The sequence below is a fragment of the Ascidiella aspersa genome, chromosome 4 (genome assembly GCF_963924565.1).
Source record: "Ascidiella aspersa chromosome 4, kaAscAspe10.2, whole genome shotgun sequence".
NCBI lineage: Eukaryota > Metazoa > Chordata > Ascidiacea > Phlebobranchia > Ascidiidae > Ascidiella > Ascidiella aspersa.
This window is the reverse complement of record NC_139450.1, coordinates 8149197-8176962: the sequence shown is the minus strand read 5'-3', so window position 1 is coordinate 8176962 and position 27766 is coordinate 8149197. Positions and strand designations below refer to the sequence as shown.

At 35.0% G+C, this 27766-nt stretch overlaps 1 protein-coding gene across 1 annotated transcript; it reads right to left on the bottom strand.

Annotated features, from left to right (window-relative positions):
• On the bottom strand, positions 1-27740 carry LOC146146971 (huntingtin-interacting protein 1-like). Its single transcript, XM_083388501.1, has 25 exons — positions 27580-27740; positions 26053-26116; positions 24433-24575; positions 23679-23735; positions 22968-23048; positions 22704-22780; positions 20699-20760; positions 19208-19348; positions 17581-17714; positions 15641-15742; positions 14758-14928; positions 14061-14244; positions 13076-13164; positions 12469-12643; positions 10397-10570; positions 9975-10082; positions 9501-9548; positions 7956-8086; positions 7342-7511; positions 6167-6260; positions 5216-5316; positions 4325-4430; positions 3420-3614; positions 1862-1978; positions 1-1370 (listed from the first exon to the last, which is right to left on the bottom strand). The coding sequence occupies exons 1-25, from the start codon at positions 27643-27645 to the stop codon at positions 1218-1220; spliced, it is 2943 nt and encodes a 980-aa protein (XP_083244627.1). The 5' UTR covers positions 27646-27740; the 3' UTR covers positions 1-1217.
• Between the last annotated feature and the right edge of the window lie 26 nt (positions 27741-27766).

Here is a 27766-nt window from a genome sequence, read left to right as displayed (position 1 = left end):
GCCGAGACCTATGGTATATTTTATTACACTCTACAAGCTACGGTCATACCTGAAATGTAACGTACAAAAAACAAGAACGAATAAGTTTCCAACGAACATAAAAAAATGCAAGCTTGGACAACATTAAAAGTTGTTACACTATCGGTAACCGAAAGCGTAAACATTACTCAATGGCAGCTTTTATACAAGTGCAGTTAAAGAAGAAGAAAAAGAAAATCATGATTATCTTGTGTTAATTAAAAAGTATTTTGACGCAAGTATTAAATACCCTTAAAAATGACAAAGGCTAATATCATGGTAAGTTGCTAAATTTTCTACATTTGATATTTGTTTAAATTAGTAATATTTCTATAAGAGTTTTGAAGTAATTTAAATCATTTTAAAACATATAGCTAAGCATCTAATAGAGGCCAAACACTTCAGTACAAACTATATTGTTGATAATCACAAACCTTCATATTACAATGAATGACATCAAATTAGCTGTGCATTTTTGTCTCTAAAACATGTGGTATTACAATGCATGAAAGCTATAATCTTCACATCAATAGTTTGACCGTCCAGGCAGCACTTATCTTAAAGCGATATTTACCCAGTTGTAGACAACGAAAAATAAATGCTAAAATGAAAACACAATTAACTTAAAATGGACATTACATGATAACACGTTTATCATCACATTTTTCCAAGTAATCAACTTGTGTCTTTGGAGAAAAAATGAGTTTTAAAAACATTCTTTGTAAAATAAAAAACGTAATTCTGATTTAACTAAAATAAATATCTACAGGTACAGTGCACAAATTTCTTTTTTTGTGTGTAGAATGGGGGTGGTTAAAGAATTGCCAGCCATGGGAATAATTTCTGCTTTTGTAAACTCTATGTCTACTGAAAGCAATATTTTATACGAATACACCTTAGGGCTAGGCCAGCGGTCCCCAAACCTAAACGTTTTGAGCATGTGTATTAATGGCTAGTGCACATTGATTAACAATAGCTTTAACATGTATAATTGCAATTCCTTCAAATAGCTGTATGGCCACTGAAAATGGTCTTGTTGCCCACAGTTTGGACACCACAGGACCAACAAAAAAAATATTTTATTTAACTGCGGTGTTCAACCAAGTCTAAGTACTATATATACCGTTTGACCGGTGCTACAACAACCAGGTTTCAATCTCTCAACGATTACTGCAGTTTTTGGGCACCTAAAAAGCAACTCAACTTGTTTCGGGTTTCGGCAGAACTTGAGGCTTTTTGCCGATTGAAGGTCGTGCGTTCATCTTGTTCTGATTGTTGTTGTTGCTGTTGTTGTTGTTGTTGCTATTGTAATTGTTGTTGTTGTTTCCCTGTGGACTGCTTTCTTGCGAAGCCTGATAAAAGCACAAAAGGTTAGTTTGAAAGGTTTAAAGATAAGTTTTGTGTAGGTAAAATTGTTTTAAACTTATTATAATTAAAAAGTATTTTATGAGCGTTTACAACAAGGGATAAAAAACGAAGAAAGATCTTAAGTGGCGTTGTTTTACAGTTCGAAATACAAAATGTTAAAAATATTCAAAATACGTGCTTTGAATGGGCCGCCTCTAGTTGTTTTCAAGATAAACGATAGCTGAATAAAACACATTTTTTTAAAAATACGACGAAATTTTAGCTGCAGGTTTAAGTTTTGGCTTTAGTGACCGCTAGGGACTGCAACAAATTTACACCAACTGTTACAGTAGGCTATATTTTGAGGAAAATGTTGGAACAAAATTGAGAGCTCGTTTCAATTTTAGTGAGTTATAAATTCGTCGTATTTTTAAAAAATTGTGTTTTATTCAGCTATCGTTTATCTCAAAATTATAAAAAAATATAAATTACGTACATCAGGCGATTCGTTTTCTTCGTCTTTCACAGCAGCAAGCTCGTAGTGCTTTTTACGAAGAGTTCCCAACTTTTGTCGTTCCTGATTCAAAGCCTGCTCCAGTTCCAGCACTTTGACCTGGGTGAGGAAAAGTACTTAAATGGGAGTGCACCAAATTAATTCCAATTTCCAAAGTTATCTGTAACTATCGGTTAAGCATTAGGAATGTTTTTTATTTTGTTCTGCTACCGATACTCGATATTTTGGGCAAAGTGCGGCCGCCCCATCCTACACTAAATGACGTCATTCATAGGGTAAATTAGTAAATTTAGTAAAATTAAAGCGTGAAAGGTAGGTTTATGATCTGGGTTTAAAGGTGATCGACCGCATGGAACTGTATTGTACTTGCCCTTACTTCGGCTATCTTGTTAACTTGTGATATGGGTTTATCTTACTTATAAGTATACGGCAATATTGTTTGTAGGTACACTGGTGCTGTGATGATGTTGGTTTAGGCGGAACACTAATAGCATTGTTTTGATTTATTGGTGGTTGAATCTTATACGAATCCACTTGACCAAGAGTCATTGTGTTAATAATAAATACTTACAAACTGTCAAAAAATACTTGTATCAGATCGGATTAGCTCGTTTTTAACTGCAGTGGATTTTCAGTTTTTGTGGAAAGTGAAAGAGTATAGTGGCAATTTTAGTTGAAATACTGAAGCAATTACAGGTAAAACTTTTTTTTTGTTTTCTGGTCAAACGCTTCCGTAAAAAAACTTTTTTAAGAACATTTTATAAAAACACAAAAAATATTCCGCAAGAGTACAAATAAACAACAGAAATACCCAATATATAAATTGGTCCAACCAGGCATAATAATAATCAAATAAAGTAGTCATTCTTTCCAAAGAAGGCGACTTAAATACGTCGCCGAAACGTTAGGTGTCAATTAAAGTTACCAGAGGTGTTATTTTTGACGAAACTTATTTAAATTTACAATGACAAAATAACATTATAGAGTCTCTAATAGGGATGTGCGATAATATCGGATCAGAGCCGATACCCGATGCTAATCGGTACTCGTCCGATACAAGATTGGGATCGTTGCCGGTCCGATACCAAAGGAATATAGGAATTGCAGCCATAATTTTTAATTAAACTCAGCAATTCTACCTCGAAATTTAAATTGATAAAAATAAGAGGGTAAACTAAAGGTAACTGAACTTCTTTAAGCTAAAGCATTTTTTTCTTAAATACCTTTGGTTTTAGTAAGACGGAATAAGAATATCAAAGCCCATACAGAAGTAGGTATCGTTTTGAAGGTTTCGAATAACTGTTTATTCATTTTCAACATAGCTATGTTGAATAATAAAGAGTTATTCGAAACGTTCAAAATGATACCTATTTCTGTATGGGCTTTGATATTCTTATTTAGACCTTTGGTTTTAATTTCTGCTTTTATGCTTCAAGTACAGTAATGACGCCATTTGGTATTGGATAGCGATACTTTTTTCCAGCATATCGGTATCGGACTGAAACGTCAAGTATGGGACATTCCTATAGAAGTCTCTAACCTGGGAATCCATCTCTCGTCGTTTGATTTGAGTTAAGGTCATGGCCGAGGCCAGGTCGGCCAGCGAGTCGCTACTCTCATCCAGTTGGCGCCGGCCGGCCTTGGTCGAGGCCACCACCCGCGCGGTGGCGCCATTCACGCCACGTGACGCTGATTGGAGCTTAGTGAGTCGATCGCTGTCACGGCTGGCCTTCACCTGTCAATCAAAATAGTTTGGGCTGTTATTTAAAACACGCCTGTCAATCAAATAAGTTCGCCTCTCAATCAAAATATGTTTAGCTGTTATTTCAAGTAAGCCTGTCAATCAAAATAAATTCGCAAAAACATGTTTAGTCACTATTCAAACACGTATTTTAATCCAAATATGTTGGCCTGTCAATCGAAATACGTTAAGCCATTATATAAAACACGCCTTTAATCATGACATGTTGGTCTGTCAATCAAGATATGTTCACTTATTAGTTAAAATATATCCATTGTTATTTAAATTATATTCACCTGTCGAGTTGCAATTTTAAAGTTATGGCTATATTTTTTGTCCTTTTCGAAGATGCAGTGTTTTTTGACTTAATTGCAGGCAGTTAACACTTTAAGGTAATTTGACATTTTTTAAAGGTGCATTTTAACACCTTGGATAATAGGTCATATTTTGCCCGATCCCTGTGTACCACTAATTTATTTTTAATTACTGTAAATTAAGATTTATTCTAATTAAAAGATTTTTAAATAATGTAGTATTTTAAGGCAAATTAGAAGATTATTGTGTTCCCAACTTAGATCTTTCCTAAACTTTAAGCTTAATCCACTAAAACCCAAGCAAAAAAAACGATATTTTCGTGGCAATGCAGTTGATTATAAATAATTATTATTTTATTTAAATAAACATCTCTGCAAGTCACCCCTTACCCTAGAAGCGGCGACCAGTTGCGCTGTGCTTGCTGCGATTTCGTGTGAACAAACCATCAGCTCTTCAAACTTGCCGTCGCCCTGAATTACAAGGTCCGCTGCGTCCCTGAACACAAAATTACACTATCAACATATCATACAATATAAGCTACTGACGACTTAGACTGGGACTGGTTATTTGACTGGGACTTTAGTCACTTCAAGGAGACTTGTTTACAACACCGCAAACCGAAAGGATCTCCCAATTAAGGTTTTTCAAAGCTTCCTTACTAACAAGACTGTGATTCGTAGTACTACAAGGAAACTCTACCCTAAATAAAGCGACCGTCATTTTATATTTTTTTACGTTAAAGGGTCATCTGTAAATATCAGATCCAAGAGAAAATTTAATGACCGATTTCATTCCTTTTCGGTTTTATCGACTACGCTACCCAAGATAGGCAAACACATAGGACTTGTATAATGGACGAGCTAAAGGATTTTTTGCTAAAGTTTTTTGTTTTCACTTTTACAATATGAGGTATAATAATAATTACATATTCAACTATCTTATATAACCAGAATTTCACAAACGACCATTAGCCAAGATTGAAACTGTAATTTGTGATGTTCTAGTTGTTCAGAATTAGTTAAAAACACCTTTCTAATTCTGCATCAACACGATGCTTGGGAAGATTTTACTTGTTTTTTTCTAGTGAAACGAAAATGTCCCATATTTTTTCACAGCCAATTGGATAAATGTTGTAAGTACAAAACATTTTTTTAGTTCATCCGGTTGTTTACCTACTCAATCCGCTCCCCCCCATATTAAATTTATTGAGGAAAGCTGTTGTTTATACTTTAACAACAATAACAACTGATTGCCAAAAAGGGCAGATTGGCCGTACTTACGTGAGCATAGTGGCTCCCCAACCAACAGCTTTGGCGGCCGAGATGAGGCCTTCCGTCCAACGGGAGTTCTTCATGTAAAACTCTTTGGAAGATGAAGCGCCCTGAACAAAAGCAATGAAACGGGTTAAAACGGTCTTTGTTAACCTAAGGATCGCCGTTTGATTTTGTTGGGTCGTTCACTAAAGCAGTAAAATAGTTTTATTTTTCAATTTGCTTTTCTGAAGCATTTATTCATTTCAATTTTGGTTGTATTCAGTGTTTTTTGGGGTTTGATTTAACGGATTCCTAATTATTTTACTTTTATACTTCGTTAAGAGGTATTTTAAAACACCCCTAGACCGACGAATTGTACAAAATACTTGCTTAAAACTCCGACAGACCAACCAAGCACATACATGTACACCCAACATAAAAAATTACGTAGTAAAACTAGGCGAAAAATATAGTTTGGGGGAAGGTCATGACCAGGTGGTCCCCCGGGATTCGACCCTGCTCACAATGGTATTAGCCAATATAAAGACCAGCAATTGAAGGCTGATGTCTGCCTGGCCTTTAACATCAAACACTGCGTACTTTTAGACCAGTTTTAGAAGTCACATTTCCGCCTTGAGTGGACAAAATTTCGTATCAACGTATGGCCGCCAACCCTAGTACATTCCTAAGCACGTACACGGCCCCAAGCACGTACACGGCCCCAGGTTGGCAACCGCTGAAATAGCACAACTAGAATCCGATAAAATATCTTAGGCTAGAAATGTTTGAAGTATATTGTGACAAAACCTTGTGACATACCCCGCTAATCGCTTTAGTTACACCAGCTAATGGACCCTATATCCTTGCTAGATCCAGTTAAGCGACATATTGACTTGTTGACATAGCGACCGAAGGTTAACGAAAATCGTAATGCCGAACCCTACATATATCAGTACAAGTAGTTATAGTTGGTCCTACCCTTCCTTGGTTGACGATCTCCCGCTGCAGTTCCTTGGAGGACAAAATGAGGACTCGGATGCACTGCATCAGTTCCGTGCAAGAATCAAGGATCCTGGAAAACAACCGTTAACTTATAAGTGCTGAAATCAAAACATAAAAAAGGAAGACATAACTATTTGGTAGGAAAACATAAAGGCCAGTCAATATCAAAGGAGACTCCAGCCGTAAGACTGAAATGATAATATCACCAAGGTCGCAATACAACGCAGTTCGGAATAAGACCAAAATATGACTAATAGAAAATAGACGTAAATATAATTACGTCCAAATGAGAATGTGACCTAACCCGCTGGAATATGCCCTAAATGGCCAAAATAGGGACCACACGCCTATAACCCAAAACCCCACCCTTACTTTATCACTAACTCCCGTAATAATTCGCCGTTCAAAACTTCAAACTAGGGCGCCCAAACGTCGACACCAAGGCCGCCGATGCCAGCCAGGTAGGTCTTGTTCAGACGATTTTAAATCTTATTCTGACGTGCTGCTCACTGCGTTTTTATCTTTATTATGTCGTAAGTCTTAATCTTATGGCATTCTAGATGATTCTGCTTCAGATATTGTTGCTCGGAAATAAACTCGAGTCACTATTTTGTATCAATAAACATTGAGCAATATGTCTGGATTCGTAGGGACCTCAGCCATAAGACCGATATTAGAATAACATCAACGTCGTAACAAAACACAGTCAGGAATAAGACCAAAATGGGACTAATACAAAATAGTTGTAATACCGTCCTAAAGCAGAAAATGTCCAAAATTCGTCAGAATAAGAACTAAATGGCCATAATCGCACCTATATAACTTTTACTTAACCGAAATCACCTCTATCTCCATCACTTGGTCCCCTAATAAATTCAACCCCGACATTACCCGCCCCTAACCCCAAACAGGTTCAAACAAATGGCCAAATGGCGCTGTTCAAACTATGGCACACAAACGTTTGTGTGCAAACTGTATGTTATTCCGACGTTGGTATTGTTCTTATTTTGATCTTATGGCTGGAGTCCGCTATTACGCTAAAAATGGTCTACGTAAGTTATACTTTATTAACGTTATTAAGGATACATTAGTTTCGATATATTCCGGGTGGACATAGATTGTCCAAAATAAAACTCACTCAAACGTCCTACCTTTCGTTAACCTCGAGATTGACTCCCGAGTCCCTCTGCCTCGCTTCATTAAGCAGCGCTTCTATCCTCTGCGCGGCTTGCTCGATCGCTGATGACGTAGATGCCATCTCCTGCTCTACAAGGTCATGGAGGTCACCGCCGCGCACGTCCGACATCTTGGGCAGAAGCTCCTGTGAAGGTCACCGCGGAAAAAAATAGCATAATCGTCGGCAGGTGGCGCTAACTGGCTGATTTTTTTACGCAGGAGAAACGTTTACATAATAAAAACTTCAAATCGTGTTGTTACGAAACTTTTAACAGTGGTTTAAAGGTTAGGAAAATAGTTCGCAAAATCCAACTTTGATTAATTAATAATGTTTCCGATTATACCTGCTAATTATATACAAGTTGTCACGACTTTTTAAATATGTATCTAAACACCAAACAAAGCAAATTAACACTGTAAAAATTAACTCAAAGTTAAAAAAATCGTTATCCAATTTAGCTCAAATAGCAGCATCAAATTGAAGAAGACAGACTTCTATATACCTTAGAATAAAAGCATGTGTCACTTTACAATAGATGCTACTACTAAGCTTGAAAACAAAACTTAGTTTTTTTTATTTTCAACGAACCTGTGCAGTATTGAGTAGTTCCATCAGTTGTTTTTTGGTGCTCGTTCCATCTGCATTATTCGCGTTCAGTTTGATATCGGTAAGAAAGGATAAGGATTCCTTGCCGCAGTTTCTACAGGCGGTTTCCAACGCTGAAATATAATAGATGGCAGTTGTTACAATTTGGTAACAACGGTTTGTGTGAAAATAGGTTTTACATGGCTTTTTTAAGTTTTTACATGGTTTCTCCCGTTAAGGGATCAGAGAAAAACGCTATATTGGTTATTAAGGAAAAAAGTTGGATAGTCTTCGAGTTTGGTGTAAGAAACAATTTTAGTTCAATTGAAAACCCAATTCTTTTTAATAAATTTGTTTTACAAAATTTATACCAAAATTACATTTAAAAATATACCGTACATTGCTGCTGTTACGGTTAGTGCTCAACGAAGTTATGGAGTTTTTAAACAGGATAAAGGCACCGTTAGTCCAATTCACCGTTTTAATATTAATTTAGAAAGCTTCAGATGAGTTTAGATGATAAGAAAGAGCATTATTTGCGTGAAATTGTTAGTGAATGGAGAATGACGATTTTTTTTCCTAAAAGTCCAATAAATAGGCAAAGACATTTAAGTCAGTAAAGTAAAATAGAAATTGATACAAAATGATAAAACTTGGTAAAAATCAGAGAATTATTATTATCTTGTGATAAATTGGTATGTTTTAATTGCAAACAAACTTCACTGTAAACACTAAAACTATGTCGGAATTATAAAATAAACCAATTGGGGCACAAAATAGATAATCAGACCACATATGATTAATTTTTAATGTTTTATTTTTACAATTTTTTTTTGTCCTGATGTATATGCTTGGATTATTGAGAATATAGGTTGACGAGTTGATTAATAACTCGTTAATTTAATGAACCACCTATAGGTTATATTTATTTCTTTCGTAAAAATAACCCTAAATCTATCGCTGTTAAAGAGTCGAAATGATTACACCCAAATGATCGTAGCACTTTATTGCGACACTTCAAAAGCAAAATCACCTAAAGCAGTTCACAACAATTTAAAAATACAAGTTTGTTGCTTATAGCAAGGAGGCTGGAATGAAGATGCGTGGCTAGGGATGTCCGATAATATCGTTTTAGAGTCGATACCAGATGTCAACTAGCAGTATCGGTACTAATCCGATACTAGGGTGGTATCGGTGCCGATCCGATATCAAACAAATAAATGCAAGTGAAGCCATGGTTTGTCTTTTCAATGAAGAGTTTTTCCACTTTTAAAGGTTTATTATTACCTTATTTTATAAAAAAAAAAGTACAATTTTTTTGGCGCCAAACACTATGTATATTGTATATAAGTTGCAATTTGTCCAAGCTTGCTTGTTTGACCGTGTCATTTACAGTCAAATGGAAGATTTTTTTGCCTAAAATATCGCCATTGGCATGAAATTTATTGGACATCCCTATCGGTGACATGCAAAGTGCTTGAAAAGCGTTAATCGTGTTTCTTTGGTTATTGTCCATTGTTCTCGACTGAGGCGATAAGAGCAACTTACCCATGATCAACTGAGAGAGGCGATGTCTCCATTTGGTTGGACTTAAAGCTAAGCAGGCATGAAAATAACACACAACACTCTGTACAGGTGGGTGGAATAGAATAGGTGTATACTTATAAAAAGGGTGTTTTAGCGCCAAAACACATTGGTTAGGTTTTTAGACGTCTTGCAACTACAACTACGGTGAAACAACTCCATGCAGTATACTATGGTTGAGCTTTTAAATTATGATAACGTGCTTACTCAGTATATATCGAAAAAAGACAATTAGCAAAAAAGGAAAAACAAACAATATTATTCTACAAATAATCTAGCTTTTTTATATAGAAAATAATGAAATACTCGAAATTCTACTCATCATGCGCGACTTCAAAATGTGCTCGAACTACTGTGCAGGTGCAAAAATATATTGCAAAATACCGAATACCACATCCGTGTTTCCACACGAACAAAAACTAAAAAAGTACCGCTTACCAGCGCCCTGTTGGTCTGGGGCCATGTTACAAGTGGCTCCACCGTTTTCAACCGCCTCGGCCATCCAATGACCGAACGACGACAAGCTGCGAAGCACTCCTCCGATTTCTGAAAGAAACAAAATACGGAATCGGTGATTTACCTTGAGTCGGACTAGAGTTTATTTTTCAGAGTCGGACTAGAGTTGTTTTTACCAGACTCCGTGGTCCTGGTTGCAATAACTGATTTCGTAGTCATTGACTGACTTCATTTTAAACATAACAAAGTCAAACTTTACGAAGAAGGTCTTATCGTAAGTTTGCGCTATCGCCTTAAAAATAAAACAGTTTCGATAGGTTCCAACACTTCAATGTTGCAACATCTGATTTCGTACAGATTTTGGCTTACTAAAAAAGTTCAACTCAGCCAGTTCAATGTCTTACCATCGGTTTGCGCGTACAGTTTGACGTCATTCTCCAGGCTTCCAAGAGCGTCGCTTGCCTTAGTGGCGATGTGTAGAAGGGATTCGGCGCTGCAGGTGCGACTACTTCCAGTCTCGTCATCCAGTGAAGCCACCGCACTACGAACCATGTCGCATGCCTCGTCAGCTGCTAATGCTGTAAATGTAGAAAAAAAATTTAAGGGCGATTACAAATATTTCAGTAGAAATTTGGTGAGACTTTAGTCTTGCTTCTTAAACTGCGGCGATTTATGAACGCAGTTTTATAAGCATGCGCTAGTTAACAGCTTTAAGGCACGTGTTTTAAGTATTGCTTTTCGGGTCAATATGTCAAGCACAACGATTTGACATTCAAAATAAAAAAGCGACACGGTAAGATAAAAACGTTTCTTAACAAAATATCTCCTTACCAAAGTAAATGACGACAATGGACCTAAATTAGGGCAGAATTATTGAAATTGAAGGAGTGAAGAGACTGAAGGAGTGAAGGTGCATTTTTTGGCGAAATATATTTTTTTCTTTACATCTTATAAAATGACTGAATTTGATTACAACAGAAATGTCTTAAAAACTATCTGCAGGTCGATTTAAATCCATTGTCGTCATTTACTTTGGTCAGGAGATATTTTGTTTTAAAAATTATTTTATCGTGTCAATTTTTTAGCAAAATTCCCCAACTTCATTATCCGCTAGACCTGTTGTTAAAGAACCTATTTTAGGTACGTTGAGCGATTGTCGAGGTTTTAGTTTAGTTCGGGTCTAAGTTAAAATACTAAATGATTTCAATTCGCCGCCTATTATTGTGGTTTAAAAGCCTTCAATTTTGGATGGGATCTATTTCATTTTTTTGGCAGCTAGTGACGTGGTTCAAGATACGATTTTATAAGCGCAATAAGCGAATGCACCGCTCAAAGTTTATCGAAGTTAAATTAAATTAAAGTATTAAACAGGAAAGTGTCACCAGACCAGCAGTCCACATAGATGCTTCTTGGACAACATTATATTTTTGATTATTGTTTGCACCAAAAAATGTTACCAGATCAGTTGAAAAGATATCAAAAATCGGAATAAAAGTAAGCAGTAACGAATATCTCTACTCCCAACCAGGGATCTCAGATACTTGTTTTATCCCGATACCGGATATGTAGTAAAAACGTGCCGCCGTTCGACCGATAGTAAATAACTTAATTCTATGGCAAAACAGCGAAATTAGTCAACCGTACATTTAAGGGAAGATGTTTTCAGGATATTAGTTCAAAGTTTGTTTAGTTAACTTGACATGTTAACTTCTTTTGAGAAATTTATATTAAAACGCACAGAACTGTACGTTGATTACAAAACACGTCTGAGGTGTACAAATTAGTTTATCATCGAATCGGCACCGATATTACCGATATCAGACGAGAACCGATTCTAGCACTTGTCATCCGGCATCGGCACCAATTCGATACTAATGACGTCATTGTTTATTCAAATAAACAAAATCGATAAAATTTAAGGTTTTAAAGATAATTTGTTTAGGGTAGATCAAAACGTGCTTTACAAGTTGGAAGTTTAACCAACTTGAATCGCAAACTCAGTATTTTATATCAGTTTACATAAAAAGGTAGAAAATAAGCGTTGAGTCGCAAATCATGGCTGAAAATGCTTTCATTGATTTGGTATCGGCCAGTATTAAATTGCCACCTAAATCAAAAATATTGAACAAAAAACAGTTAAAACAATATCCTTTATCCAAATTACCACTAGGGAGACAATGTGATAATTTATGGGGTTAAATTGGTGAGTTGGGGGTCAAATCGCATAACATCCTAGCGATGTGTTATGTCAATATGTATTTGCGCAGTTGAAAAACATTGTATTTTTCAGCGTTTGTTTATCCACATCCTCACCATTTCGTTATTCGTTAATGCGCAGCTCGTTAATACAGAACAAAATAAATAAGCCTATACAAGAACAAACGTGGGGTTTGGGATGAATTTAGGTGTTGGATTGGAGAGCATTAGGATGAGGACGTGAATAAACAAAAGGTCATCTTCACTCCGCACAACTAACCTAGCAACTTCTCCTGCAGCTCTCTCTGGAGCCTCTTCGTTTCCTCCTCGCTCCTCTTGGATTCCTCCAGCTGGCTCCGAAGGAGCTGGATCTCCGCCAGGAGGTTTCCTCTCTCGCTCTCAACTGCTCCTGCGCTCTGCTGGAGGCTCTCCGCTTGACGACGAGTGTCCGCGTTCTAAGAGGAGGAATATGGAGTTGTGCAAGTTCATTCACATAAAATGCAAAAATGTATTGGAGCTTAACAGATTCAGTAAAACTAACTTATTACATACTTAGTTGTCATTATCTTGGGTCGCGAAACTTTTAAAAACATTTTTAGGAAAGTTTTTTGTTTGTTTATATTTTGTTGTTTTTTGGGAAAAATATTTATGGCTAACTTTTTTTCTAAATTAGTTACCTTAAAAAAGCGCTGTCGGAATTATTAGAATATGACTTTAGTCAGTGCACTTACGAAAAAAACAGACTCTTTAACCAAAGTGTGAAAGATCAACTCAGAGTGAAAAAAACGCTTTGCAGTAGCGTAGTATTCATTTGAAGTTTGCACTGGCAGAAACTTCAGTACTCGTCATTTCATGTAAGTATATACGGCCAATCTATAGCGACAAACCTTTCTGAGCAGGTCGGCGTGGTCTTTGACGAGCGCCATGTGTTTCTCCTTCATCTTCTTGTACATTTCCTCGCTACCCTGCGCGCGCTCTAAGGAGCAAAGTGAGATAAATGTGAGAGGAGCAACTTGTGAAGCTGGTCTGAGGCGCTAAACATTTGCATGCAAAAGTTCTCGCTAGGAGAGAGTGGGTCGCATTTTATTTAAATACAACTTTTTGGAGCGCATTTAGACTTACATGTAAAGAACGCTGCAGCAAATATAATTTCTCTGCATATTTTTTTTATACTTTAAAACTGGGGTGACCAAACTACGATCGCGGTCACAGAGCTAACTCCATTATCCGCGGAATGTTTTCATGATTAAAATTAAAGTTTTGTTGAAATGTTTTTGGAGGCAATTTTATATTAAAATTTGTCTGAATTTATGCAGCAAAGCTATCCACGTAAGAAAAATTCGTAACAAGTTTAAAAGTGAAAATTGATTACCGCTAAAATCGGTGGCTGCAATACGCGCGAGAATTGCCTTAACCATTGGGAGGTTAAACGCGCAACACTTGACTAAGTCCGTGAATATAATACACGCGGATATTAACAGACTAAATAAGTAAAGAACAAAATTAGGTCTTTCGCGGACCCTTTTTGGGCACTTTACGTTATTTTATTTGGGAACTTTGCGCACTGATTTTCGGCTCTTGCGCAAATTTGTTGGTAAAAACGATAGTGAACAGTGAACACTACTCTGCATTAAAGCTTTTGCTGCATATTACCACAAAACAATAAAAAAATAATTAATTCATTTCTTCCGACACGTAAAGTTGCGAAAAAACAATTGTTTTTATTTATTTTACACGTTTTTTTTTATTTATTTTACACGTTTTAATAATAATCATAATTTATTCGCACTTTCTTCGGACACTTTAAATTGCATGTTCAAAATACTTTCTAAATACTTTAAAACAACGCGAAAAAAAAATGTTCCCACTCACTTTCTACATTTTGCAATAGGCTCTGCGCCTTAACGGCGTTTTCCACTTGAGAATCGGCGTCGGAAACTTGCTGCCGCAGCTGTACTACGTCATTGCACGCATCACTGGCGATCATGCGGCTCTCGTCAAGGTCGCGCTCAAGGTTGGCGATTCGGTCGAGCAAGCGCCGGACTTCCTCTGAATGCTAGAAAGAACAGGTGAGAAATTAGACACGTGACACACGTTGGTGTGCAGATGAGGGGTTATGGACGGCATTTTGTGTCAACGATGATTTTTTAAGTCTAACGAAGGGTGGAAGCACAAACGTTCACTTGGACGGAAAAAGTATTTTTTGAAATGAATTTACTTGAGATTTTAATTTGTTTCACAAACATCATAACTTGGTCTTGTAACTAAATTAAAACGAATTCAGGTTATCTTTAAAACGAAATGTGCAACTTTTCCGAACGACACGATAAGTTAACTTGCTTACACACTTAATTCCTAAGTTTGCTTACACACTTAATTTCCTAAGAACTACCGCGAAAAGGCACATTTGTCCAACAATTATGACGAATTGTCAAAATTGAAATAGCAAGGGAGAAATAAGAGAATAAATATAACAATAGAACTTCACCCACCGAAACCTAACCGAAATAGTGTCAGCAATATAAACGCCCGAAAAAGTTATGCGTGTTTTCAATGTAAGCATTTTCACCTCGTTCTGCATGAGTTCGATTTCGGCCTTTAATCTCTGAATCTCGGACCTAAGCATCTCGATCTCAGCGTCCCTGTGATCAGGTTGAGGCGTCCCGTTGAAGTTAAACGTCTCTTCAGCGTTGCCGAACAAATCGTCAAAGTCGGTGTCGATCAGGGAGCCAGACTGCGCCTGCCAATGCCAATGCACGTGAAGTTATGTTGATAAGAAAATTTGTTTTAAGTTAAAAATCAGGTTTCTTAAATCTTGCCGCTTGCGTTTAACGTTTGGCAAATATCGGAGAAAACTGTGATAGTAAATGAAAGATACATTATACATGTATACGTGTAGTACACTGTACAATAACTGTGAACTAGCCTCGTTTAAGTCGTTTTTTGATCAAGGAAAACAGCTTACGTATTATAGTACATTGAAAGCCCTTGACAGACTAAAAACAACTAGCCTATGGGGAGGTTCGAACCCACCACCTCCGACCAAACCGGGAATATCGCTCTTCCAACTTATCTACACAGGCTCAGAGGGTAGCGAGTCGAGAAACAACCTTGACGCTATTATCAGTTGAGTAGGAACAACTTACTATTAAAGTTTAGTTGTTAATATTATTAGCGTTAGTACGAACAACTTAACATTAAAGGGGCTTTACAGTACCATATTAAGTCAATGAAAGATAAGTACACAGAAGGGAACAACAAATAGATCACAGTTTTCTGTCAAAGGCTTCCGTAAAACTAACAGTGCGTATTATTTGAAGAAAAAAAACGTTTTGGATTTTGAGTAGGACATACATTACGTTAAGGTTTCTTGTAGGAGTGTAGTGATGTACTGATGTTACTTACAGCATCACTTATCAAATACGATAATATCAGTCATCGGTGTGACTTACTTCGGGTTCTGGCGAAGGGGCTCTGTCCACTTCTTCGGGCATCACACGGACAGGACCAAGCTCATGGCTTCCATCGGACGCTATCAGAAAGTCCGGCACCGTCTGGAAAATAAAAATCGGACGGTTATGTTTGGTAATGGGGAACTTTTAACAGCCCTTCTGTGAAACGTAAAACAGCTGAAAAATATTGGTCTAAAATTACCGTAATTTGAATGGAATACGATCTCCTAAAAAACTAAATTGATTTGTTTGCAAGTTTCTACACTCTTTTATAAAGAAAAAAATTGTATAAAACAATGGCAGTCTTTTTAGTGCTGACCGGATTCGGTAGGCCCATCAAATCCACAGATGCCTGAATTTTATTTCGCTAAGTAGGAACGGTTACGTAGATAAAAACACAAAAAACGACTACTTAGATAAAAACACACACATAAAATTTTGTTACATAGGAATTTTGCCACCACATCAGGGGTCGATAGTGGCTCATCAGGGGTCGATAGTGTTCCTATTCTCTATTTTCATAGTTTAAAACCCTTCAAATTATAGGATGGGATCATTCAATCAATTAGGATTTGGATTGGGGTTAAGTACAACTGAACCTGTCGTAAGAGGATATATTCGTGCTGCATGAGGACATACAGATTTTAAATTTCTGTTACAACACAAACGGCATTGTTTTAACTGTAAGAAATTTAAAATTATCGACATTTTGTTATTTTCTTGAGCTAAACAACTAGAATGAGACAGTCGTCTAAGTCTACATGGGAAGGTCGTGTTTGTGGTCACAAGGACCTTGCCGTGGTGGCACAACGCACTTGAACAGAAATCACATTCGCTGTTCGAGGGGCGCGGCGTCGTTAACATTATGACGTCATAAATACCAGTTGTAATTATAAGTACTGTGGATTTTGTACGAAGAGAAGCCTATTGAAGACGGTGTCAACTCAATAGACGGTTTTGGTTCAGCTCTAGTAACAAAAATTTTGGATTTTAGACTAAAAATGCGTTGTGTTAACGATAACATATAATTCCTTTTAAGAGATTGATCAAATGGTAAACTTAAAGCGTGGGCCAAAACAAATACTGAGGGACTTTGATGTCTTTTTAGGGATATATTTGCTTTTTGAGCAAATTTTATGGCCTTTAATAACGTTAACTGGAACTGTTACCAAAGCTTCACCAACAACAAGTTCACAGCGTATTACATGCTGTTATGACCAGGCGTTGGCCGTTTGCCAATTAACCAGTTCTGTTATAAAACATGTACAATTTCATATCATAATCAAACACAATAGGAAGCATTTTTGCAAACTAGTTAATTTTATACAGTAAGATTAGTATATCATGGCATTCTAGCAACTCAACTCGCTACACTAACCTAAAGTTACAACTGTGTTTGGTTTGAAACCTAACGTAGATAAATGTTAAAACACGTTTTTCTACATAAAAAACTTAATATTTTTTGGAAAATCGTTTTAGACAATTTTAATGCCTTTTGCAGTAATACTTAAACTAAATTTAAATTAGACTGTTTAGATTTATACAATATCTTTATACGAGATTTTTCATCCTGAAACCTGCATTTCAACACGCAAAAATAATCGGCCGAAAAAAAAAGGCTTAAACGCGGGTGAAGGCTTAAACGGGTTAACCTGGTGTACGTGGACAAGTTTTAAGGGATACAATATGTCCTAAAATTTGAAAATGGAATAACTTTTTTCAAATGAAAAACATTTGCAAATAAAAGATAAAAAAAAACATTTTGCCGCCCATAACTGGTTAGATTGAACACACCAAGCGTCGTACTTGTTTTATGACGTAAATCTATAACCTTATCTTTTAAAATGTAATATAGACCCCACGCGAACCAACAAAAATTGTTAGGGGTCTCTCTGAAAACGTTTTAGAACCTCTGCACAAGATTGGTCAAAATTTTTTACCTGGTGCATTTGAGGGACTTGGATGAGTTTCTTAAAGTACTGAAGGTTGCTGCAGATGTAGTAGAACTTCTTCAGTTTTGCGTGGCAGTCTCGAAAACGTGCGCGATGTCCGCTTAGCGTGTCAGCGGGTAAACCTGAGGACGGGAATAAAAGATTGAAATCTAGCTTGCGTTCCATTTCTTTTTTCCCTTTGTTTATCGTGCACTGTATTAGTCGCATTCAGGGTTATTTACCCTGATGAAGACGACCTGTATAGGACGTCGAAACGTCGGAATAAAAATTACATTTGCCAGAAGAGCTCTACAAACTTGATTGAAATCTATGTACAACCTTTTGCTTAACTTTGTTTAACTGTGAACACAAAACGCAATTAGCGAGGCAACATACTAAAGGAAGTAAGAAAAATTAAAATGAATATTATCCCTAGGCCTGATTGTTTTAATTTTTGGTTTCAAAACATGTAGTATTTTGTAAAATGCAATGTAGATGTACAATGGTCATTGTCCTAAACTATTTCAAACCAAAGAACAAAAATTCTACCATTAACAAATATTTCCAAAGTATAGGGTAATTTCTGAAGAGAAATTTTAAACCTATTAATTATCAAGTTTGCAATTTTTCACCACACTCAAGGGTCTAGCACAGTGCTCCTCAAACTTTTCAGTTCACCACACACTTTCTATAAAACAAAGTTTCTTTTATCTGTGATACAATTAATTAATCAAGTTTTTAAGTGGGAACACAAGATAATTTATAAATATGTTGTTGCTACCAGGCATAGTATATTTAAAACAGGTTCCTCTGGCAATATATATTATTTTCTACCAACGTTTCGGCTTACTATCCGGCAAGCCTTCGTCAGGGCCTCCCCTGTTTTAAATACACGATAATTTATTTTGTTAAATTTGCAAAATTATCAATTAAAAAAAAACAATATATCTCAAAGCGGAATTATCTACGAATTACGACATTATAAAGCAAAATACGCAGTAATATCTACGAAGTAACAGTACCTAAAATAGTCGTAAAAGGTGACTGGGTTTAGGCCTTAAATGTTAATTAAATGCTAATTTCTGATGCCAATGCGGCGACTTGAAATTGACCTTAGTAAGTAACTCAGAGTACAAACAGTTACGAGGAGTCGCGATGCAATCAGGAAGCTCTAGAAAACTCCTATCAAGGAACACTGGAATGTCGCGGCACACTATGTGTGACTTAACGCTCTACGCTCTAGCACAGAGGTTCTTAAACTTTTTTTACCACAGATCCTAAAAAATTTTTTGCGCCGCATAGACCAGTGTTGGTTAGAACTTTTTAGAGAAAACGTCATAAATTTACGTCACAATACATATAGACTTCAAAAATCTGCTGTTTCCGGCCAAAAAACGTTTGAGTGAAATGGAGTCAAATAAATTCAGTGTGAAAACGTTTTATATATTTTTTTTTTAATTAAACAGTTTTTTTTTTTCTTTTTTAAATATATACTAATATTTCATTTAGACCTTCAAAGACCCCCTAAAACTAGTTCATGTACCCCCAAGGGGTCCATGGATCCCGGTTTAAGAATCCCTGCTTTAGCACACCTTTGAAGGGCAATTTGTTGGGTGGTTTAAATTCAAGTACTTACATGTGTGTAGCTTGAAAAGAAGCTTGACCACATAGTCGTAGAGTTGACTCGAGTCAAGAATGACCAAAATACATGGAGATAGCCGACATTGTCCTTGTGGGGTGAGCGATACCGCGCGAGACATGTCCATCGTTGCAAAAACTGTTAAAACGACGATAAGTCAAGTTGGTTAGAAGGCAGATATCTATTTGATCAACATCACATTTGAAATTCGTAGTGAAACTAAAAGCAGTGCTACTTAACTTGTGGGTTATTACCCTCAAAGGTACAATTTTATGGGGGTAATTTTAGCGATACAAAAACGTTATGCATCTAATTGTTTAAGTTTGTAATGCTTATCTGAATGCAAACTTTTGGTTATTACGATATTATTTATTTGTTAATTGACTGAAGGACATTACATTTTTTAATAATTAAAAAGGGAAATTGAAATCCATTAAGCACAATCTAATATTTTAACGAAAAATTAAATGTAGTGTTGGTATATCGCATGTTAGTATAAAGTCTGTGTAGCACAATTGGTAGAGCGACTGTCCCGATATGTTCGAGGTCATGAGTTCAAGCCTTGTCGCATTTTAGACTTATAATAGATATTTAAAGTTATGTGGGCTAGATTTGAAACATCAGATAAAAATTGACATTTGCTACTCTTAATAAAGGAAGGCAAACGGTACACTTTAAGAGACCAGTAAATATAAAGATGTTAAGGGGCCAGTAAGAATAAACACTGGAACTTTCAGGAAGTGGCAATTAAGAAGATGATGAACTTTATTTGCCATAGCTACGTGAAAACAAAGCGTGCCGAAAGGTTGCAGTTACCTTGTTGTATTTGTGACCTTGTTGTATTTATGTCCCCTACTGCGGAGCAAATTAAAAATAAAGTAAAAAAAATTATTTCGCAAACGTTTGATTATTTTTAAAACGAAGAGAATCATGTGTAGTGGGTAAAAATAATGTGTACCATTCACAAATTAACAACATTTTAACAGAATTCAAAAGAAAGGTTAAAATTGCTTGTCAGACTCCATTACCGACGCTGGATTACAAAGAGCAAGCAAGCCCAACGCTAGAAACCAAATACTAGGTCCATTATGGAGGTTTGGTGAGGCGTGACAATAATAAATGGATCACTTTCAGGCATTATGGGGTGGCAACGATTAAACCAAGTGTGTAAATGGCACATGTACAGTTATATTATGAATGTGAGTTAAACTGTTTTGAAATCGTATCACAAAGAATATAACTAAAACTTCAACTGAAAGTTTGGTAAACAAGCTTTAAAAATGGCAAAAAAAGGATCACTAACAATACTATTTTTTTTACTTTTTCTTTTAAACACTTTTACAAACTACAAGATTAGGCCTTTTAGTGTCTATAGTTGGTAGATGTAAAAAATGTCATACAAGTACTATAAAAATTATCATAAGTAGATGTGAAAATTTACCAAAATCGGACTTTTAAGATTAACAAAAACATTTTTATTTTTTTTACTTTTTTGCTGCAGCTCCATTAAAGCGTCAATTCCATCCAAAATATCAACGCTGAGTTCAAAGCTGGAATGAAAAGAAAATCAATTATATACAAAAAACTAAACAATTTGTGTAAAACGATAATAATGAAACAAACCTTAGCCTGATATATGAATGTGGGTTAGTTGAAATTACCAATAACCTTTAACAAAAAATGGATATATTTTCATTTTAAATAAAGGAATCCATATTTTTTCAAAAAAATTAAATTTTGATTATTAAAATTTGCACTAACGTGGCTTAAAAGTGTATGTCAAAGCCAGAAAGGTGAAAGTAAATAGAAATAAATCACCATGCCACATATGTTGACTAAATCAACATAATCTTAATAAAGACGTTGCGATACACACTTAGCTACATCAGATAATGTGACTGATATCGATTCAAACCTCACTTATAAAAGAAGAAATTCGGTCATATTAACTAATGATGATACAAGTGCGTATAAAAACGTCTTTATTAAGATGAAGTTGACTTGTAACTCAACCTATATGACATTTGTATTTATTTACAAGCTGCATTACAGACGTCTACATATGCATAGTGTACCTCAGTAACATTTTTCTATTGCATTTTGCAATTATGTAAAAAAAAATTAAATACTAAGTTTCATCATTAGTTGTTGCACAAATATAAGTTTTGCATGGGTTGTTAATTACAAAAAAACAAATTAGGATAGATATGGCTAGGAGTCCTAGGACCTATTTAAATGACATTAAAGTTAGGTTTATTACTCAGCTAATTAAGTTTCATGATAGATGTAAGATGCACTACAGACTTGAGATGCAAGTAGCATTAACTTTATGAATAAAGCCAGGTTAAAAAGGTCAGCAACAGGAAATTATGTGTGATGTCATAATACAGTGCCTATCCTGCAGTATATATACTTGACACTTTAGGGTGCTTCACTTTGAAAGTAGGCATTTAATTAAGGAATTGACTTCATACATAAAACAAAAATACATAACATTTAGTATAACTTACGAAAACTACATAGAAGCAAAGTGTTAATTCATTTAAAATGGGTTGAATCACCATATATACAAGTTAAATCTGTGATAAATTAGTAGGTATTCAGGTCAACACCTAGATTTGGCCTTTCAACCCCTAAAATGTAATATGAAAGTGCATTTTTAGGAACACTAAACACGGATCTGTTGATTATCTTCAGTAGAAAGAGAGTGGCCCAAATAATAGATAAAAGATTCATTCTTTAATTAGCAAATGTTTCGGCAATTTCTTTTGCCATCATCAGTGCAGTAAGTGAGGCTAAGATAAAAACGACTTATTATTATTATTATTTGGCCCACTCTCTTTCTACTGAAAAAAAAAAGTGCAATAAAAAAAGTGCATTTTGAAATAAGAAATCAATATAAGCATATATTATATTATTAAACGACTATTCAAAAGCAGCAAATATGTTGCCCTTTAATGAATATGGAATCAGAAACGTTGTGTGAATTTATGTTTTACTGGATTTAGGCTGAAACACAGTTTGAGTCAACTTGTTTAACAAAAGTTTCACCACAGAAGATCTAATTTAGAAGGTGTTGTTATGAGGTCCACAATTAGGTTTTTTTAAGCTCCTATACAAAACTACTTTTTACAACCATGATACCGGGTTTTTACTGTGTTGTTTTTCGTAGGCTTTAAGCAGTTAAAACACCATAATTGTTTTATTGGCTCATGACTCATATTTTATTATGTGACATAAATGCCACAGCTCAAACGTTTAGGCATAAGCAAATTTGTTATGACATTTTAAAAAATATGTTTGCATTATTTATGTCATTTACGAAGTCTTACGAATAACCGGTAAATATTCTATTTAACCTGGGCAACGCCAGGAATTTCGTCTAGTTAGAAATGGAACACACTGAACAACTTTTGTATGAATCAAGACTGCTGCAAATTTAAGGAAAAAAAACACTTTCTGAATAAAGAAAGTAACAGGCTCTGGTACTTACAAAGCATTTACATCATTTTGACCAATCTTTTCAAGTGCATCCTCACTGATGTAAAGGTTTCCAGGAAATGCATCATACTAGAAACGTAGAAATACAAACCTTGCTTTACAACGTATAAAGAAACAACCTGTCACATTAAATAATTGCCAACGGTTAAATTTTGAAATTTCCCGAATGAAATGCCGCACAATTAATACAAGGGCATCATAACCACTATTTAGAAGAATATCTCAGCAAATATCAGAGCATGAGTGTTAGACTTACCTTTTTGTGAAAGTCCATTCTACCCAGAAGGCACTGTAAATAACATCCGATGAGCTTGCCATAGCCATGTGGTGTGTGACCCTACATACGAGAAATCACACAAATATTAAAGATTTGGAAAATAACTGGAAACATTACATTACATGTATATCACATTGCATGCATTACAAACTTAATTTGTAAACACAATACTAAAAAAATAACCCTTCAAGTTTCAACATCAATCTATATACAAAGGTTAAAAAGGCAATAGGCATAAATTAAAAGAGTAAATTACAAATTAATTAGGTGATAAGCCTAGAATAATGGGGTTGAGTTAAATGTGTCATTCGGGAGTTAGAATATTAGTCATCTCCTGCTTTAGAAACAATTATGAGTTGTTACACAAAAATATAACATATATGCACCATATCACTCTTTACTAGGGATGATGTAATGCATTTCAAAATCGTAATTATCTCTTTGCATGGCTATGAATTAAACATGCTGGTTGGAATATAGCCATTGCATAATTAGCAGATAAGAGTCATGACATGTTTTAACTGGAAACGAAAACAAAATATCTCAAACTGATTGGCTTAATTGCTACAATGACATAAAAAAAATTGAAATACTATAGTATGTTTTTCTGTTTTAAATACCAAATTTGGTGAAAGGTTTGAATTAAACAGGCTGTTAAATACAGTGTTACAAAATGCCTCTTTCACTTACCCAATTTCTCCCTAAGTCTTTCAGCTGTTGACGGTATTTCAGGGAATCTTTGATGACCTGTAAAATACATATATATGATTGTTATTAAATATGGCAAATTTGCACAACACAGCACTGTTAATCTGTCACATCGTTACAATAAAATTATCAAAACAAAAATTTTAGCAGTAGAAATTTGGATGGCATTTCTCCTTAATCACAGTTTGCCATTCATATATTAAAGAGGGTGTGGTGACATCTATTTATAAATAAGGTACAGTCATTTAGCAAACAATCACTTTTGCCTTTGCTGGTTGTGGTCAATTCTTCTAAATAAAACTCCACAGACTTGTCTATGAACATTCAGGCAAACATAGTGCAGATGTTTGGAAATACCCTTGTAGACTAAATGGGAAAATATCTGCACAGAATCAAAACTATTTAATATGAGAACCCATTTGGCAACACTATCTTGACTTGGTCTTACAGGGTTACACATGTTGCTCATGGTTCACTAAAAAGATCTTTAAATTACATATTTAGCAAGCATTATCTTTAAAGGATACAATAAAATTTCTTTCAATCAGACTTTTAGAAAAAATGTTCCAACATTTCTACTTACTATATTTTAAGACAAAATGTGCTTGTCATTTAACTAAAAATCTGACTCAATGCCTACGAATCCAAGTAAAAACCAAAGTAACAAAACCTTTTGCTCTTAAGATTGTGGACAACTCTTACAGCTAAACACAGTCACATATCAAGGTTAACTTACATTGGGATGTCCATCTCGAAGTAGCTTGTGTAGTACATGACAAAACTTCCAGCCCACAATTGAATCGGTTGACAGTGGCAACCGTCGAACAACATGCCAGAAGGTCTGTGCACCCTTCTCCTGGTGAGAACCCAATATGGTGTCTGTGAACAAATCATGGGTAATATCGCTTTAATTAAATACATTTTATATTATATTCACGGTAGGGCGAAATAACACTTGCTAAAACAGGGTTGCACACCAGTTCACAGTTTACCAATTACCACCTACCACCCCTACCTCATGTTTTTATCAATCATTTAACTTCTTTATATTTGGAGTGCTAACTTATTTAGTTTTTTGCTTGAGGTACTTGCCAGTCAGTTAGTGGGTATCAATTAGGACCCGGCAAGGCAAAATGCACTCGCATTGGCAAGTGGGTGAGTGCAAAATGCTAACCTCTGATATATTCGATGAAATTTAACAATTTATCTATTTTGAATATTCCGTTACTACTGAAAGCAAATATTTAACCCTTTAAAAAGTTGGGCTCCAATACACACTCAAAATATTATCAGAATGGGATATATACATTGTACAAAGCCTTAAAACAAACAGTTATCCATATTAAACAAGTCAAGTTTAGCCAGTGTTTTTAGAAACATATTGTGTTAAAAAGGTCTATTATAGGGCAAAAAGCTTTAGGAATCTGATATATATTTGTATATTGTGAAAATCACATCAAACAAAATATTAATGTTATATTATTATCATGTGAGAACAATTTTATGCTTAGTGTAATGGATTTAAATTAAATGGTAAGGTCAAATACACCTCTTAGAACTGACCTATTTACAATGCTAAGTTAACACAAACTGAACCGCAATGTTTGGTGCCAACCAACTAACAAGTCAGGATGTGTTTGTCAAGCAAACCAGAATAAACAGTATCCTTGTTTTATGATATTGGTATCTCATATGACATCACTACAGTAAGGGTCTTTTAATTAAATAAATCATATATAAATAATGCTTGTTGATATGACGACCTTTAACTATGTTATTATATAGTTACTGGTGTAATGCTTTATGTTTTTCTATATATATATAGGAAAATAAATGTCACAGGTATCGACGAAACATTGTTGAACAACCTAATGGAAATTTTATAGAATATTATGGCTTTACTATCAGGAGGCTATACATGGGATCCTAAAAATAGCTGGATTTTGACAATCTGTTTTTACACATTAATTATTATCAATGTATATAATACAAGCTCTTAACAGAGATTGTACACAAAAGAAACCACAACCAGCTATGTACATAAAAACGTTTTTTGTTTGTATTAAATATTATAATATATATCCCAAGGGTCATACTGTTATTGGGTGAAATACAATCTATCAGTTTGAGTAGACCACAATAAAAAAGGTTTAGTATTATTTAAGCAAAGTATATATTTTTAAAGCATTGCAAGACGTGATGGGTTACAAATCTTGTCGGTATATAATTATATTCTAAAGTTAACTTAACATATTCTCAGTCTGCTATGTTTCAAACCACCACACTACTTCTTTATATATATATATATATATATATATATATATATATATCCTTAATTATGGGTATTTAAACCTACTTCGAATATGTTTTTCTTTTGCAGCGTTTTCTGCAGAGTTGATTGCCTTGTGTATGCTTGTCGTCTGCAAAATTACAGTCAAATTTACATATAGTTAAATGCTTTGCATTTATTATAAAGAGCAAAACAATTTCACATCAGACGACTCTTCAATTCCTTTATCCTTATTCATAGCCTTGGTTGTTAGTGTTTTAAAATACAACTAAAATAAACTGGCCAAGTATGAACTACAAGGTTTTCATCAATAAAAAAACAGTATAAATGCAAAATAGTTTAAAAATAAGCTAACAAAAAATAACTACAATTTTGGCAATTCAATGTGCAAATCAATTCAAAGACTATCAAAGGTATTTAAAAATTTAGGCTTGGTAGCAACGTTGAACTATCCTAACATTGAAAGTTTTTTTAAATATACATATATCTAGTTTCAAATTGTAAACTACTTGCAAAAGGTTGAGTTATACTACTCCACAATCTCAAAGAATCAATGCAACACCTAACAACTCACAATATAATCTTGTGTAAAATGAAATGCGTTTTTATCGTCAAGGTGGTCCAGCGAAGCTGCCTTCCTCATTTTGAAAACAACACTTAAATGCTACTGCTTATAAACTTTAGGCAGCCAAACAACAACACTGCTTAACTGAGAGTAATCAAAAGTAATTTATGAGAAGCACAACAGTTGTGCGAGCAGTCCCTTTTTCTAGAATGCCAATTTGTGCTAAAGCTATGACATCATGGGGCTTTTTTCACTGCTGCCGACAAGCGATGACAATACTACTGCTGACTAACGACAACAAGGGAATGTGAATGCGACAAGAAATCACACAACAGGAAATTCCGGAACTGTGTGATCGCACTGCACTGCTTTACATTGTGGCAATGCGGTGCTGTTGTTCGTTCCATTCCAGCAATTAAGTGTTTGTGCAGGATATTGAACGAGCAAGAGCACGTAAAAGCTGACAGAGTAATGTGTGTCTTAATTAATTAACAAGCAGTCAAATCTTGAATTTTTAAACATGGTATTAAAAGGTTAAATGCTTTAAAAGATCAAGAGAGAGGAGAAACCAAACTTATAACCCTAAAAATCAGGTTTAGAAATTTTCAATGAATTCTTAGTCGTATAAGAGAAATATATAATGCTTGAATATGTGATATATTCTTTTTGCCTAAACAGACGGATTTAAAGGTTACTAAGTTTTGTATTGCTAGTACAGTATGTGGCCTTCCAGTTGAATGTTTCACCTTAAGTAAGTAATTTAAGTGACTAAACATAACAAAACAGCGAAGCTGTTTATCTATGCAATGACAGGTAGCTGTTATGCTTATTCATAATATATACACTTTTAAAGGGTCTCACAGTCACATACAATACCAAATTTTGTAAGCTACATTAAAAAGGTAGGCCACATAACAGAACCATTTGAGACTAATCCCAGAATGTGCAAGGTGCAACCAGTTTATAATAAAAAAAAACAATTTTAAATCCCTTGAAAAGTGGGTATAAGAATAAGGCCAGTTACAAACCTGAAACTTTTCAAAGTTTTCTCGTTCTGCATCCAAGGTCGGTGGTCCTCTTCTTAAAATGTTCATGACTTTTGAAAGATCAGTTGAAAATACAGGTTAACTCAATGGCAGGATATTTTCATTAATATTTCATGATTAGAATTTTTAATTATAACTTTTTACATCCTGAAAAACAAAAAAAAGCATT

Excerpts from the sequence above, each read along its gene's own strand:
- LOC146146971 (XM_083388501.1), bottom strand. The coding sequence starts at position 27,645 with ATGAACATTTTAAGAAGAGGACCACCGACCTTGGATGCAGAACGAGAA. Across the intron at positions 14,245-14,757 it reads TCGAACTCATGCAGAACGAG|CATTCAGAGGAAGTCCGGCG; the intron begins GTGAAAATGCTT and ends TGTTCTTTCTAG. Across the intron at positions 13,165-14,060 it reads CCTATTGCAAAATGTAGAAA|AGCGCGCGCAGGGTAGCGAG; the intron begins GTGAGTGGGAAC and ends TTTGCTCCTTAG.